Source organism: Triticum urartu, chromosome 2, assembly GCF_003073215.2.
Source record: "Triticum urartu cultivar G1812 chromosome 2, Tu2.1, whole genome shotgun sequence".
NCBI classification, from domain to species: domain Eukaryota; kingdom Viridiplantae; phylum Streptophyta; class Magnoliopsida; order Poales; family Poaceae; genus Triticum; species Triticum urartu.
The window spans coordinates 556,008,717-556,024,119 of NC_053023.1; the positions used below are offsets into that span (position 1 = coordinate 556,008,717).

General features: G+C 44.9%; 1 protein-coding gene across 1 annotated transcript; it reads right to left on the reverse strand.

The window, feature by feature from the left end:
• Positions 1–1,239: 1,239 nt before the first annotated feature.
• LOC125538719 (SUPPRESSOR OF GAMMA RESPONSE 1-like) lies at positions 1,240–5,143 on the reverse strand. The gene is made up of 6 exons (XM_048701994.1): positions 5,024–5,143; positions 3,502–3,634; positions 3,179–3,359; positions 2,598–3,079; positions 1,660–1,884; positions 1,240–1,569 (listed from the first exon to the last, which is right to left on the reverse strand). The coding sequence occupies exons 1-6, from the start codon at positions 5,095–5,097 to the stop codon at positions 1,453–1,455; spliced, it is 1,212 nt and encodes a 403-aa protein (XP_048557951.1). The 5' UTR covers positions 5,098–5,143; the 3' UTR covers positions 1,240–1,452.
• Positions 5,144–15,403: the final 10,260 nt, after the last annotated feature.

Consider the following 15,403-nt stretch of genomic DNA (forward strand, 5'->3'; position numbering starts at 1 on the left):
TAAACACGTTATTTAGGACGTTGCTCAATGGAGTGGATATACATATAGCGAAACATATTCGGATAGGGATATGTGCACTATTTTGGGCTATATGGAATACTAGAAATGATTTGATTTTTAATGGGACAAACTTCATGAATTTTTTGCAGGTTATCTACAGAGCTACAACGTCGATCCGTATGTGGTCATTAATCATTCATGCGGACTACAAAGAGCTTTTGCTTATTGGGTGCAAGCGCTGGGAGACGTATCTTCAGCCGATTTGGATGGCGAGTTAATCATAGGCTAGGTGTATAGGCATCATAGCCTGCTATGTATAGCTGCATGTGGCATCTTTTTAATGTTTTCTTTCATTTTGCACTAAGATTATGGGCCTTTTGGGACCCTAAGACTTTATTACACTTTTTAATAATATGGGTGCATGCATCGATTGATGCAGAGGCCGAGGGTTTTTCTTTCTTAAAAAAAAAGAAGCTCTGATTACCACTTGTCAAATCCAACATGGTCCGAAGAACTAAATTCAGACTAGCACTCACTCAATAACAAAACTTAGCGAAACTAGAGCCAAGGATCGAGAGACCTCTAGGATATTTTGCTTGTATTGCAAGAAATTTTGGAGGAGTTCGCATACACCTAAGTGTCAACCAAAAACACTGGCGGCAAGGGTTTACCCCAATACAAGCAAAATATCCTAGATGTCTCTCGATCATTGGCTTTATATACTTGAAAGGGAAAATCGAAACAAAAAAGGTAAAACATGGCAGTTGGGCATAGTTGCTCTTTTGCCGAAAAGTAAACAACGACGCTTTGAGTCCTCCCAACCGTCCGATCCTATGTAACACGCGAAGTGGTATGGAGGAATGGCGAGCGTTGGATGGACGATGGACGGCTATCAAAGCACCAACGAGCCACGTGGTCGCGAAGAAGTTGAAGCACAGAGCTGCAGCCGCGGTGGATTCACGCACGGGAAGTGGTCCACCGGAGGGGAGGAAGCAGAGGTGGAAGAGAAGGAGGCGGGGGAGGCCTCACCGCTGCCGCGGGCCAGTGGCCACCGGAGGCGGCAGTGAGGGAGGGCGCGGGATGGGGAGGTGGCGGGGGGAAAACCTAGTCGTCCCCCGAGTCTGGTATTCAGGAACAAGCACTATTTGGTCTGGTATTCTTTCTTCTTTTTTTGGCGGGCATATTTGGTCTGGTATTCAGGAACAAGCACTCGGCGCGTTGTGGGTTTGATAAGTTTCAGAAGGACTGACTGTTGTTGTATATCATTCAGACTTTTATGGCTATGAAATTGGGAGTGGTGCTCCCACATTTACATTTTTGAAAACAAATGTCTGCTACTACTACAAACATTAAACATAGCCGAGCAATGCTCAATTGGCAAGCTCCAGTATCATATACAAAATTTTCTCGGAGATCCATCACTCATGCACAGAGATACAACATACTACTACATCACGGAGAAAAACCGGCCTCTTTTCGTTGCTCCGCTACTTCAAACCCCTCCTCATCCTCTGTTAACACGCTGGCCAGCCACATCTCCATGCTATCCTGCGACTCCAAATTCATGTCCTGCCGAAAACATACACGAGACAAGGAGATGAGCCATGAGAAATATATATGCACCGGGAAACGAAACGTGGCGGCAATCGGTGCACTTACGGGTGGAAGGGGGATATCTGGAGGCGCTCCGAGGTCGGGCAACTCCTGGAGCGCCTCCGCGTCAAGCGGCAGAGGCTGCCCCTCAGGGTCAGGGTAGGCGGTCCCGCCGCTTGACAGGTGTTCATCCAGGCCAGACAGCGGTGCGTCCTCCACGGCATGCGACGAGCTTCCAGCGAGCCATTCCACGGCTTCCCGAACAGTTGACATGCGGGACTCTCCCTCCTCCTGTCACAGTTGCAGCGGTAACAAGTAACATGAGTGGCAGTGAGATGCAGGAGTTGTCACAATGTACAAGGTGACATTGTACTCTGCTGACTACTGTGTACATACACAATGTTAATTCAGGAAGAAGGCATAACTTGAGGGGGTTATCTTAGCAGCTGAAACAGTAAAATGCATGTCCTATTCAAGATGTGATTTGGGTTCATGAAAAGCTTGCCACACAAGCTCAAAGGTAGTATATTGTTGTAATCACTCATCAGGATCGATTATGTATTGAATCTGCCAATTGGTAGTAAAGGAATCAGAAGGCTTGATGATATATGTACTACTCTAAGTTGATATGCATGGATCTTTATAAGGACTTGAAGCTTCTGATATATTTGTGCGACTCTTGGAAGCCCTCTTGCAAGCAGAGGAAATTTTCCTCTGTAGTAGGAGTATCTTGTTGATTTTGGTGCAGTATAGCATCCACTACCTGAACCTACAGCTGAGAAGGAATCGCAATCGCAACAGTGGGATCCTAGTATTGCAAGGTTTGTTTCAGGGTACCCCAGTAATTCACCGACAGATCACTACTATTAAGTCAATACTCTATAATCTCACAAACAGAGTTCACTTGATGTACATAGGATTTATTTCATGTATATAGGAAAACTGAAGCTTCATATGATCCATAAAGTTAGACAGAAGTTTTCACATAGGCAATGAAGATATACCTGATTCTGCTCGGTTCCGGATGGGCTACCGTTTGGGCAACGAGTCTGCAGAGGGTATGTCATTGTGGTTGTAGGATCGTCTTCCCCAGCAAATGAATCAAATTCTTCACTAACACCGCACACTAGAGACTGCCCAGCATTCATTGACTGCACCTGATAAAAGACTTTGGAAACAACAAGCTCCTCCTGCTTTTCATCTTGATCTACCCCAAGGTGGTACTGATGCATTCTCCAATTAGTTTTCTCTGTCTTGCCACCTCCTTTCCGATAACCAATGTAAAGAACCAATATTTTCTTCCATCCTTTTATGACACCGTTATTATCTAAGATAGATCTGGATTTTCCAGTCTTGTGCCATCTGATATTCTCATCACAGACAGTGTGGTCACTATTGCTAATCTTGCGACGCTTACGCTTGCCAACAACGTATGCATTGGATACTTTGTGGAAGAAGTGACCGGTGCTCCCGTCCATCTTGATACCTACAGGGGTATATGAGTTAACTACCAAGAATTACTCTGCATGGTATAAGTATTTAAATCAGAAGGCCCTGATAGCAAGTCCAAGTAAGAATCATGTACCAGGGAGATTTTCCGGATGTGTATAGCAGATTCCTTGGGCCTCCCCTATGGTTGGAATAAAATCATCTATTAGTACATGGGACGCTGCCCTGCCAACCTTTCCTTCTAAATGTTCAAGCAGTTCGAGATCAGTTGGATCAAATTTGACACCAGCAGGGAGTCCTGGCCACTGTGATAAAACCTGCAACACAAAGCATGAAGTGCAACCACAAGATGCCCAGAAATCAGGAACAGGGGGAGTACAAGATGCACCAGATTTTTATGGGGGGGAATTACAAGAGAACCGAGCATAAAAGTAAATGCAAAGAGTGGATGCTACTTACATCAGTATTATCAATGCGGTATTTGCAATTTGGGCACTCCATCCATGCAAGCAATTCCTCAACCTGGCAAAGCGGGGGATGAATTATCATCGTAGCAATTGTCTTGGTAGTAACGATCAATGACCTGAAGAATCTGTGAGATAACAAATTCAATTAATTATACATGATAGAGATCCCACTTTTCTCAACAAAAAATTATCTAGTACCTTTTTTTATATTCTTTCATACCTTTCTCGACAAAAAAACTAGCTAAATGGAAATATATGAAAGAATGTTTACACAGACAGGCATCTATATGAATTCTAGGTTCAGTCATAGGATATTAACTGCCATAAACTTAAAGCCAACTAATCAAGAATAGTCACTGTTCACTAACTAAAAAAAATCAAAGGAACGAAGATAGGAGTAATAAATTATGTACTACTCAATAAATTTGATAGATAAGTGCTTCTTTCAAGATCTTTTGCCTTGCTTTGCTATTTTCAACGTATTAGGCCAAAGACAGATATAGACCACTGAACTCTGTTTCAGAAGAAAGAGGAGACTAATGCAGATTGCAGAGCATGCCCATTGATCTTAACAACCAAAGTCAATGATGTAATGGACATGTGGAGTCATGATCAGGTTCGCAGAATGCCACCAACAGTTTCCAGCTGGAAGCACTGGAATTTAAGAACAGGTGCTCTGTTCTTAAACCTGCAGCTGTCATTTGTGTGTCACTGCACACAAACGGAAACCTGAAGGCTAAACTGAAAGAGTGTCAAACGAGGTGTGATGCAACTCGGCGACCCAACAGCACAAATCTGCGAACTCTAGTCTGCCCTGTGACCACGAGATCGGAGCAGTCTCCACGAAACAAAACGGAGCGAAACGGACAAGACACTTCTTTACTCTGCTTTGTGACAGACAGCTGCGAGCAGATGAGTCTCCGCTTAACAGAGCCCTCCCAACTCAAGCAGATCGATCGTGAACCCCTGCACCACCGCCGCTGCAGCAACGAGCAGAACCGGGCCGGATTCACGACGACTGCGCGGAGGCCGGAGGCGCCACCCTTCTCTGCTTAGTGGAGACTCGAGACGGCTCCACCGGCACCTCAGCCGATCATTAACCCCCTGCGCTGCCGCTGCAACAAAGAGGAAAGCCGGGCCGGATTCACGCCGGCGGTGCGAAGCGTCAGTGCGTCACCCTCCACCTTTTTTTTTCGAGAACTCCTCTGCTTCCTTCGGGGGGAAGGCTCTGAATCACGTCAGCGGCGTCGCACTCGCACCGGTCTTGCTCCCCGACGATCCCACGCTCATCGCCCCGTCAGACTGACATCTCCTCTCCCACTGCATCGCCATCCGATCTTCTCCAAAAACCACCTACCGGAATCAATCGCGACGCCCCTCTGGATCAAACCGAAACCCAGACCCCAGAAGCAGATAATACCACCAGACCACGTGAGAAAATAAAACAAAAAGGATCCCGAGCAGCAGAAAAGTAGGAGAGAGACCGAGAGACCGGGTCAGAGAGGCTCACTTACTCTGCCATGGCCGCCCGGCGCGGCAGCGCTGCGACGGGAGGGACCGAGAGCGGAGTGTGGAGCGAGACGGGCATCCGAGGGGAGGGGAGGGGAGGGGGAGGGGCAACTTCTGGGCAACTGAGGTGGGGAGCGCGGCCTTAAATAGGCGAGGGGGGAGAAAGAAGGCGGACCCTGCCCACCGGGGCCTGTCCAAAATGTTTTGCACTCCCCACCGGAACACGCAAGCAACGCCCCTCCTGGACGTGTTTCGCACTTTCGCTAGGCTTGGGAGCTTTGGGTTGGGTTGTGCCCCTCGGCGGGAAACTCGGCTCGGGTGCAGCCTCGGCGTGGACTCGGCTTGCCATGGCCATGGATTTTTTTTTATTTTTTTTGCGAGTGACCTTGCTCTCAGATTCTTTTCTACCAAAGGTAAATTTCTGAGATGTCTTTTGCGCTCGGTACTTTGCAGTTTGCACACACCCTAACAAGAGTTTTTATCTCCTGGCAAGCAAGGGAAAATTGGTGCACCATGAAATAAAAAACGAGACTTTGTACAACTCTCTCTCAAAAAAAAAAATTTGTCTGTGCATCAGTATCTGTTTTTTATTAACACCTGTACATCATTATCTGATGTACAACTCCCTCCATACAAAAAAAAGGTGTAATTGCTACAGGTTGTCTTCCTCTCGTCCCTGGCGGCTCCAACCCTAGCCGTCGCCAGGAGACGCCAATCTTCCAGCGGCTCCCCTCCGCCGGCGACCTCGGTCGTTGGTGGTGAAGGGGTCGTCGGATCCACGCGTGTGGATCGTTTTTACTCTCTCGTAGTCTAGGTTTTTAGACTGTTCATTGTCTTGGCTTCGTCGGCGACGATGACGGTGTTGAATAAAGATTCTTCGGATCCTTCCCTGACGAGGCCATCAGCCCTATGGTTGAAGAAGGATTTGGAAACCACTCTGTTCAAGTAAGGACGGCGTGGCGGCAGCGGCATCTTCGTGGTGGATCTGTGTCCTCGGGTTCCGCCTTGCGATGGCGTTTGCACCAGCGTCAGCGCGGAGTTTGGGAGGTAGTCCAGGAGCGGATGCATATTATGGTCTGCATCGACGACATCTGAAAGACGGAACATGTGTTGAGTTCGTGGTTCATGGATGGCAGGTATGGTTTCCTCCTTCGGCGTCTTAGTCGTGGCGGGGTGCTAGATCTGGAGTTCGATGGCGTGTCTGAAGGAAATTTGCCCTAGAGGCAATAATAAAGTTATTATTTATTTCCTTATATTATGATAAATGTTTATTATTCATGCTAGAATTGTATTAACCGAAAACATAATACATGTGTGAATACATAGACAAACAGAGTGTCACTAGTATGCCTCTACTTGACTAGCTCGTTGATCAAAGATGGTTATGTTTCCTAACCATAGACATGAGTTGTCATTTGATTAACGGGATCACATCATTAGGAGAATGATGTGATTGACTTGACCCATTCCATTAGCTTAGCACTTGATCGTTTAGTTTGTTGCTATTGCTTTCTTCATGACTTATACATGTTCCTATGACTATGAGATTATGCAACTCCCGTTTACCGGAGGAACACTTTGTGTGCTACCAAACGTCACAACGTAACTGGGTGATTATAAAGGTGCTCTACAGGTGTCTCCGAAGGTACTTGTTGGATTGGCGTATTTTGAGATTAGGATTTGTCACTCCGATTGTCGGAGAGGTATCTCTGGGCCCACTAGGTAATGCACATCACTTAAGCCTTGCAAGCATTGCAACTAATGAGTTAGTTGCGGAATGATGTATTACGAAACGAGTAAAGAGACTTACCGGTAACGAGATTGAACTGGGTATTGAGATACCGACGATCGAATCTCGGGCAAGTAACATACCGATGACAAAGGGAACAACGTATGTTGTTATGCGGTCTGACCGATAAAGATCTTCGTAGAATATGTGGGAGCCAATATGAGCATCTAGGTTCCGCTATTGGTTATTGACCAGAGACGTGTCTCAGTCATGTCTACATAGTTCTCGAACCCGTAGGGTCCGCAAGCTTATAGTTCGATGACGGTTATATTGTGAGTTTATGTGTTTTGATGTACCGAAGGTAGTTCGGAGTCCAGGATGAGATCGGGGACATGACGAGGAGTCTCGAAATGGTTGAGACGTAAAGATCGATATATTGGATGACTATATTCGGACATCGGAAAGGTTCCGAGTGATTCGGGTATTTATCGGAGTACCGGGGAGTTACGGGAATTTGCCGGTGAGTGTATGGGCCTTATTGGGCTGGGAGAGAGCGAGAGGCAAGCCGCGCGCCCCCCAAGGCCTAGTCCGAATTGGACTAGGGGGAAGGGTTGCACCCCCTCCTTCCTTCTCTTCTCTTTTCCCTTTCCTTCTCTCCTACTCCTACTACTTGGAAGGGCTCCTAGTTCTACTAAGAAAGGGGGAATCCTACTCCCGGTGGGAGTAGGACTCCCCTAGGGCGTGCCATAGAGAGGGCCGACCCCTCCCCTCCTCCACTCCTTTATATACGTGGCCAGGGGGCACCCCATAGACACAACAATTGATCCCTTGGATCTCTTAGCCATGTGCGGTGCCCCCCTCCACCATAATCCACCTCGGTCATATCGTAGCGGTGCTTAGGCGAAGCCCTGCGTTGGTAGAACATCATCATCGTCACCACGCCGTCATGCTGACAAAACTCTCCCTCAACGCTCGGCTGGATCGGAGTTCGAGGGACGTCATCGAGCTGAACGTGTGCTGAACTCGGAGGTGCCGTGCGTTCGGTACTAGATCGGTCGGATCGTGAAGACGTACGACTACATCAACCGCGTTGTGCTAACGCTTCCGCTTTTGGTCTACGAGGGTACGTAGACAACACTCTCCCCTCTCGTTGCTATGCATCACCATGATCTTATGTGTGCGTAGGAAATTTTTTGAAATTACTACGTTCCCCAACAGTGTCCGGGGTGTTGCCCCGGTCTGATTCGTTAAACAGTAATGGCTTCACTTTTGGTGATCCACCTTGGAGGTCCGCAAAGCTGCATAGCGATGGAGCTGCGTCGAGCTCGGGTGAGGAGGTGATCTGTCATTCTTTTCTTTGGTGGTTGTTGTGGTGGTGCCGGAGGCAGATGACGGGCGTTGGTGTCAAGCTTAGAGATGTTCTGCTATCTTTTCAGTTTTGTCATATCGGTGATTACGTGATTTGTACTTTGATCTTTATGATATGAATGAGACACGTATTACCATGCAAAAAAGGTATAATTTTTTTCTCTTGTAGACCGTGTAAGCATGTGGGAAGGGAAGACTTACCCCTCATCGGTGTTTAAATGGATGCAATTAACCGCTCGCTTCAGTTCCAGCAATTTTGCCCCACGCATTTCAGTAACTGTCGCTACACATGGAGGGTGAAGGGGCACGGACGGCGTGGCACGACTAGTAGTAATGTGCGAGTCGTCGCTAGGGGTTAACGTTCGAATTTTTAGGACCAGGGAGTGGGGGCTATTTTCAGCAGTACATAATGATGGATAGTAACGTGCGAATTTTCAGGATCGGTGAACGGGGAAACGGGAGAGGGGCTAGTTTTAGCAATACGCAAATGAGATCCTAAAACGGACTCCTAGCACCCTCTTTTGCGGAATTCGCGTGAAACGTTTCCGAGAGGCCTCTGCGATTAGTACTTTGTACAACACTGTAAAGAAGAATAGTTCCTACCATGAAATGTTTCATTACAGGAGAGATGATCCATGGATTTACCCACGGACCATGACAACGGACACATGTCCAAAGTATTTTTCCCACAGCTATAAGTAATCCCCTCCCTCATTGAGTCTACCGAGATGTCCACCTTACCAAGGCCTAATACCTCCCCTTTGGATCTATCTCTGAATGTGACACTTCTCTTGGGACGACGTGGAACATATCTCTATGTCCGGTCATGTGGTCGGTCATGTGGTCGGTGAACCCACTATCGAATACCCATTCTTTTCCACTGGAAAAATAGCTTTTATGTCATCTTCACATATTGCGCTTGGGATTGCCGTCTTCTGTCAGAACGAAGTATGTCTACCAGAGGGGGATGAATGGGAGATTGATGACCCACAAGTATAGGGGATAGATCGTAGTCTTTTCGATAAATAAGAGTGTCAAACCCAATGAGGAGCGGAAGGAAATGACAAGTGGTTTTCAGCAAGGTATTTTCTGCAATTACTGAAAGTAGCGGTGATAGATAGTTTTGTGGCAAGATAATTCGTAACAAGTAACAAGTACCAATAGTAATAAGGTCCGAGAAGGTGGCCCAATTCTTTTTATAGCAAAGGACAAGCCGAAAAGTTCTCTTCTATAAAGCAAAGTGTTCTCGAGGACACATGGGAATTCTCGTCTAGTTACGTTCATCATGTTTAGCAATTACTGAAAGTAGCGCTCGTTACTTTAATAATTTTATATGTGGGTGGACCGGTGCTAGGGTGTTGTTCTTACTTGAACAAGCAACCCTCTTATGATTACCCCCTCTCACAAGCATCGGCAACTATGAAAGAAGAATTAAGATAAATCTAACCATAGCAGGAAACATATGGATCCAAATCAGCCCCTTACAGAATAACGCATAAACTGGGTTTAAGCTTCTGTCACTCTCGCAACCCATCATCTACTTATTACTCCACAATGCCTTCCCTTAGGCCTAAATATGGTGAAGTGTCATTTAGTCGATGTTCACATGACACCACTAAAGGATGTACAACATACATATCATCAAAATATCGAACGAATACAAACTTCGCATGATTACTTATAACAAGACTTCTCTCATGTCCTCAAGAACAAAAGTAAATACTCACAATCATAATCATGTTGAAGATCATATGTGTATTGAATATGCTTAAGGATCTAAACATATAATCTTCCACCAAATAAACACAACTAGGATCTGAATATGCTTAAATATGATGAAGATTGGTCCTCCCATGATCAGAATATCGTGGGTGATGTCGATGGCTTCGATCCCCCCTCCCCTGGAGGGGAGTATCCCCGTCGGAATCGCTCCGCCGAAGAGCAAAAGTGCTCCTTCCAAGGTTTTGTCTCGAGACAGCGGTGCTTCGTCCGGAGAATCTTCCTTTTAATTTGTTTTAGGGAAAATGCTTCATATAGCAGAAGGAGGGAGGCAGAGGCAAGTTGTGGGCCCCACAAGGCATCATGGCGTGCCCTGTGAGGGTGGGCATGCCCTGTTGCCTTGTGGACAGTAGGTGCCCCCCTCCGGTAGATCTCCGTTCCAGTATTTTTCATATATTGAATAAAAAAATCTCCGTAAATTTTTAGGTCATTTGGAGCTCCGTAGAATTGTTGGAAATATGCCTTAGAGGCAATAATATTGTATTAGTATATTTCCATTATTCATAATTAAGATTTTATATTTCAAGCTATAACTGCTATGATCCTGGAATATGTGATTCAGTGGAAAACTCGTATGCACGTGTGAAGTAATAAACGGTAACAATAGGTTCCCGGTCTCGCCTCTAAGACTGGCTCAAGTGTTGTTGGTGATCATGTTTTCCCGATCTTAGGATATTGTTAAATGTAACGATAGTCATAAAACAACATTGAGGGTATGACGTTAGAAGAACGATCATATTGAATTGAGCCAATACTTGTCTGTTATACTTTGTGATTATGTCGTCTGAAATCATCTGTTATAACACAGAGTGTTAACATGTGTTTTAGTTCCTCAGACTGGCTCGGTCACTTCCTACTGACGGTGGTCTTTGGGGTTGCTCAAACGTCATCTGTATCAAGGTGATCATAATGACAACTTTCAGGTTCATCGGAAAGTTTGACAAGTGACCGGATAGCTCGGGAGTGGGATTTGCTCCTTCGATGATGGAGAGATATTCTTAGGGCTCTCTCCGTGTGACGGCATCCATCATCATCTGGCCAGTCACAAGTGACTACATCAAAGGGATGTCGGAACACGTCAACGAGAAAGAAGAACAAAACCGGTAACGGGAGCAACTGTATAGTGAGCATGGTGATGAGTCAGGATAATACCGATGCACATCGGGTTTTGTAAAGTATCGCGAAGCAAATGGAACATCACATGATAACCAAAGGTTCAGGCGAATATCATTCATGTAATCATAGGGACCGATATGGATGTCCACGGTTCCGCTATCGGTCATTGAACGAAGGGGTTTCGCTCATGTCTATGATTTACCGAACCTAAGGGGTCACAAGCTTAAGGTAATCACGATCCATTGAGTGTTAGTGGTATAGAAGTAATGAGAATATATTTGTGAAATTGTTTCATTAATATTCTGAATAGTTCCGAGAGGTTCCAGAAGGGTTTCAGTGAGTATAGGGTAATACCGGGTATTACCGATTAATATATATATAGGTGGAAAATGTTTCCAGAGATGTTAAATTATACTCACTCTATTCCTTTATGTAAGGCGTATTACTTTCGGCACGGTGACCAAGGCACATAATTATGGAAAACTCAGGACGGAATTACCCTTGACAAATTTGTTAGTTAGCGGCAAGTAAATCGGTTAGTCCAGGAAATTAAGAGATACATGCAATCGATAAAGAGATACTTTCCTTCTTTTGCTACAAGAAGAGATATAGAAAATCGGGATAGAGATACTTTCCCTTTTTCTGAAGGGCTAATAAAGGAATTATGTGGAATTAGAAGAAATGCACCTTACATTCTGGGATTTTATCAAAAAATAAATACACCTTATATAAAGGAATGGAGGGAGTATATATGACCTATATATATATATATTGGTTTGAAAATATTTAGAACATTTTATATTTAATTTAAATACCAATCGGCATAAAAAAGCCAAGAGGTGGAAGCCAACTTGGACCACAAGGGCCCAAGTAGGGAAGGCGCCCCTCCCCTTTCCTCGTGGAGGGGCTGAATTGGACTACGGGAGGGAGTGGGACTCCTCCCCTAGGCCGGCGCACCAAGGGGGACTTTTGAAGGAAATATGCCCTAGAGGCAATAATAAAGTTGTTATTTATATTTCCTTATATCATGATAAATGTTTATTATTCATGCTAGAATTGTGTTAACCGGAAACTTAGTACATGTGTGAATACATAGACAAATAGAGTGTCACTAGTATGCCTCTACTTGACTAGCTCGTCAATCAAAGATGGTTAAGTTTTCTAACCATAGACATGATTTGTCATTTGATGAACGGGACCACATCATTAGAGAATGATGTGATTGACTTGACCCATCCGTTAGCTTAGCACTATGATCGTTTAGTTTATTGCTATTGCTTTCTTCATGACTTATACATGTTCCTATGACTATGAGATTATGCAACTCCCAAGTACCGGAGGAACACTTAGTGTGCTATCAAACATCACTACGTAACTGGTTGGCTATAAATATGCTCTACAGGTGTCTCCAATGTTGTTTGTTGAGTTGGCATAGATCGAGATTAGGATTTGTCACTCTGTGTATCCGCCCTCTCGGTAATGCACATCACTATAAGCCTTGCAAGCAATGTGACTAATGAGTTAGTTGCGGTATGTTGCATTACAACGAGTAAAGATACTTGCCGGTAACGAGATTGAACTAGGTATTAAGATACCGACGATCGAATCTCGGGAAAGTAACATACCGATGACAAAGGGAACAACGTATGTTGTTATGCGGTTTGACCGATAAAGATCTTCGTAGAATATGTAGGAACCCATATGAGCATCCAGGTTCCGCTATTGGTTATTGACCGGAGATGAGTCTCGGTCATGTCTACATAGTTCTCGAACCCGTAGGGTCCGCACGCTTAACGTTCGATGACAATTGGTATTATGAGTTTATGTTTTTTGATGTACCGAAGGTAGTTCGAGTCTCGGATGTGATCACGGGCATGACGAGGAGTCTCGAAATGGTCGAGACATAAAGATTGATATATTGGACGATGTTATTCGGATACCGGATGAGTTCCGGGGTCACCGGATAAATATCGAAGTGTCGGGGGTTATCCGAAACCTCGGGGGAACTAATGGGCCAACATGGGCCTTGTGTGAGAGAGAGGAGAGGGCCCTAGGGCTGGCCACCCCCCCTTGAGGAGACCTAATTGGACTAGGAGGGGGCGGCGCCCCCTCCCCTCCCTTTCCTTCTCCCTCTCTCCCTCTCCTTCCTTCCCCCACTCTTCCCTTGTTGGAAACCTACTATGAATAGGATTCCTATTCCTAGTAGGAATCCTACTTGGGGGCGCGCCCCATGAGGGCCGGTGATGACCCACAAGTATAGGGGATCTATCTAGTCCTTTCGATAAGTAAGAGTGTCGAACCCAACGAGGAGCAGAAGGAAATGATAAGTGGTTTCCAGCAAGGTATTCTCTGCAAGTACTGAAATAAGTGGTAACAGATAGTTTTGTGATAGGATAATTTGTAACGAGCAACAAGTAACAAAAGTAAATAAAGTGCAGCAAGGTGTCCCAATCCTTTTTGTAGCAAAGGACAAGCCTGGACAAACTCTTATATAGAGAAAAGCGCTCCCGAGGACACATGGGAATATCGTCAAGCTAGTTTTCATCACGTTCATATGATTCGCGTTCGGTACTTTGATAATTTTGTATGTGGGTGGACCGGTGCTTGGGTGCTGCCCTTACTTGGACAAGCATCCCACTTATGATTAACCTCTATTGCAAGCATCCGCAACTACAACAAAAGTATTAAGGTAAACCTAACCATAGCATGAAACATATGGATCCAAATCAGCCCCTTACGAAGCAACGCATAAACTAGGGTTTAAGCTTCTGTCACTCTAGCAACCCATCATCTACTTATTACTTCCCAATGCCTTCCTCTAGGCCCAAACAATGGTGAAGTGTTATGTAGTCGACGTTCACATAACACCACTAGAGGAGAGACAACATACATCTCATCAAAATATCAAACGAATACCAAATTCACATGACTACTAATAGCAAGACTTCTCCCATGTCCTCAGGAACAAACGTAACTACTCACAAAGCATAAACATGTTCATAATCAGAGGGGTATTAATATGCATATAGGATCTGAACATATATCTTCCACCAAATAAACCAACTAGCATAAACTACAAGGAGTAATTAACACTACTAGCAACCTACTAACACCAATCCCGGACTTGAAGACAAGAATTGGATACAAGAGATGAACTAGGGTTTTGAGAGGAGATGGTGCTGATGAAGATGTTGATGGAGATTCCCCTCTCCCGATGAGAGGAGCATTGGTGATGACGATGGCGATGATTTCCCCCTCCTGGAGGGAAGTTTCCCCGGTAGAACAGCTCCGCCGGAGCCCTAGATTGGTTCCGCCAAGGTTCCACCTCGTGGTGGCGGAGTTTCGTCCGAGAAGATGGCTTCTGGTTTTTTCCCATCGAAAGACTTCATATAACAGAAGATGGCCACCGGAGGGCCACCAGGGGGCCCACGAGGTGGGGGGGCACGCCCAGGGGGGTAGGGCGTGCCCCCACCCTCATGGGTAGGGTGTGGCCCCCTGGTGAACTTCTTCCGCTGAGTATTTTTTATATATTCTGAAAACGTCTTCCGTGAAGTTTCAGGACTTTTGGAGCTGTGCATAATAGGTCTCTAATATTTGCTCCTTTTCCAGCCCAGAATCCCAGCTACCGGCATTCTCCCTCTTTATGTAAACCTTGTAAAATAAGAGAGAATAGGCATAAGTATTGTGACATAATGTGTAATAACAGCCCATAATGCAATAAATATCGATATAAAAGCATGATGCAAAATGGATGTATCAACTCCCCCAAGCTTAGACCTCGCTTGTCCTCAAGCGAAAGCCAAAATCGAAAAATATGTCCACATGTTTAGAGGTAGAGGTGTCGATAAAAATAAAATACGGACGTGAGGGCATCATGATCATTCTTAGAACAGCAACATATATAATTCTTGTCATATAATCTCTTATACTAGAGTAATAATTCAATCACAATTTCAAGTATGAATTGTAAACTTTATTGAAAACTAACAAACTATAATCTTAGTCATTGGAGCAATTGCAATTTATCATAATATAAGAAAGAGTCAATGTATAAGATCTTTTCAGCAAGTCCACATACTCAACTATCATATAGTCTTTCACAATTGCTGACACTCACGCAATACTTATGGGTATGGAGTTTTAATCGGACACAGAGAAAGATAGGGGCTTATAGTTTTGCCTCCCAACGTTTTACCTCAAGGGTAATGTCAACAATAATAGTTCATGAAAACTCACATCCAATTAGCCATATATACTAGGATCTTTCCAACATACTGTGCTTGCCAAAGGATAAAATGTAAAAAGGATAGGTGAAGATCACCATGACTCTTATGCAATGTAGGACATAAAAGTAAAAGATAGGCCCTTCGTAGAGGGTAGCAGAGGTTGTCAT

Excerpts from the sequence above, each read along its gene's own strand:
- LOC125538719 (XM_048701994.1), bottom strand. The coding sequence starts at position 5,097 with ATGCCCGTCTCGCTCCACACTCCGCTCTCGGTCCCTCCCGTCGCAGCG. Across the intron at positions 3,360-3,501 it reads ACCGCATTGATAATACTGAT|GTTTTATCACAGTGGCCAGG; the intron begins GTAAGTAGCATC and ends TTTGTGTTGCAG. Across the intron at positions 1,570-1,659 it reads CAGATATCCCCCTTCCACCC|GACATGAATTTGGAGTCGCA; the intron begins GTAAGTGCACCG and ends TGTTTTCGGCAG.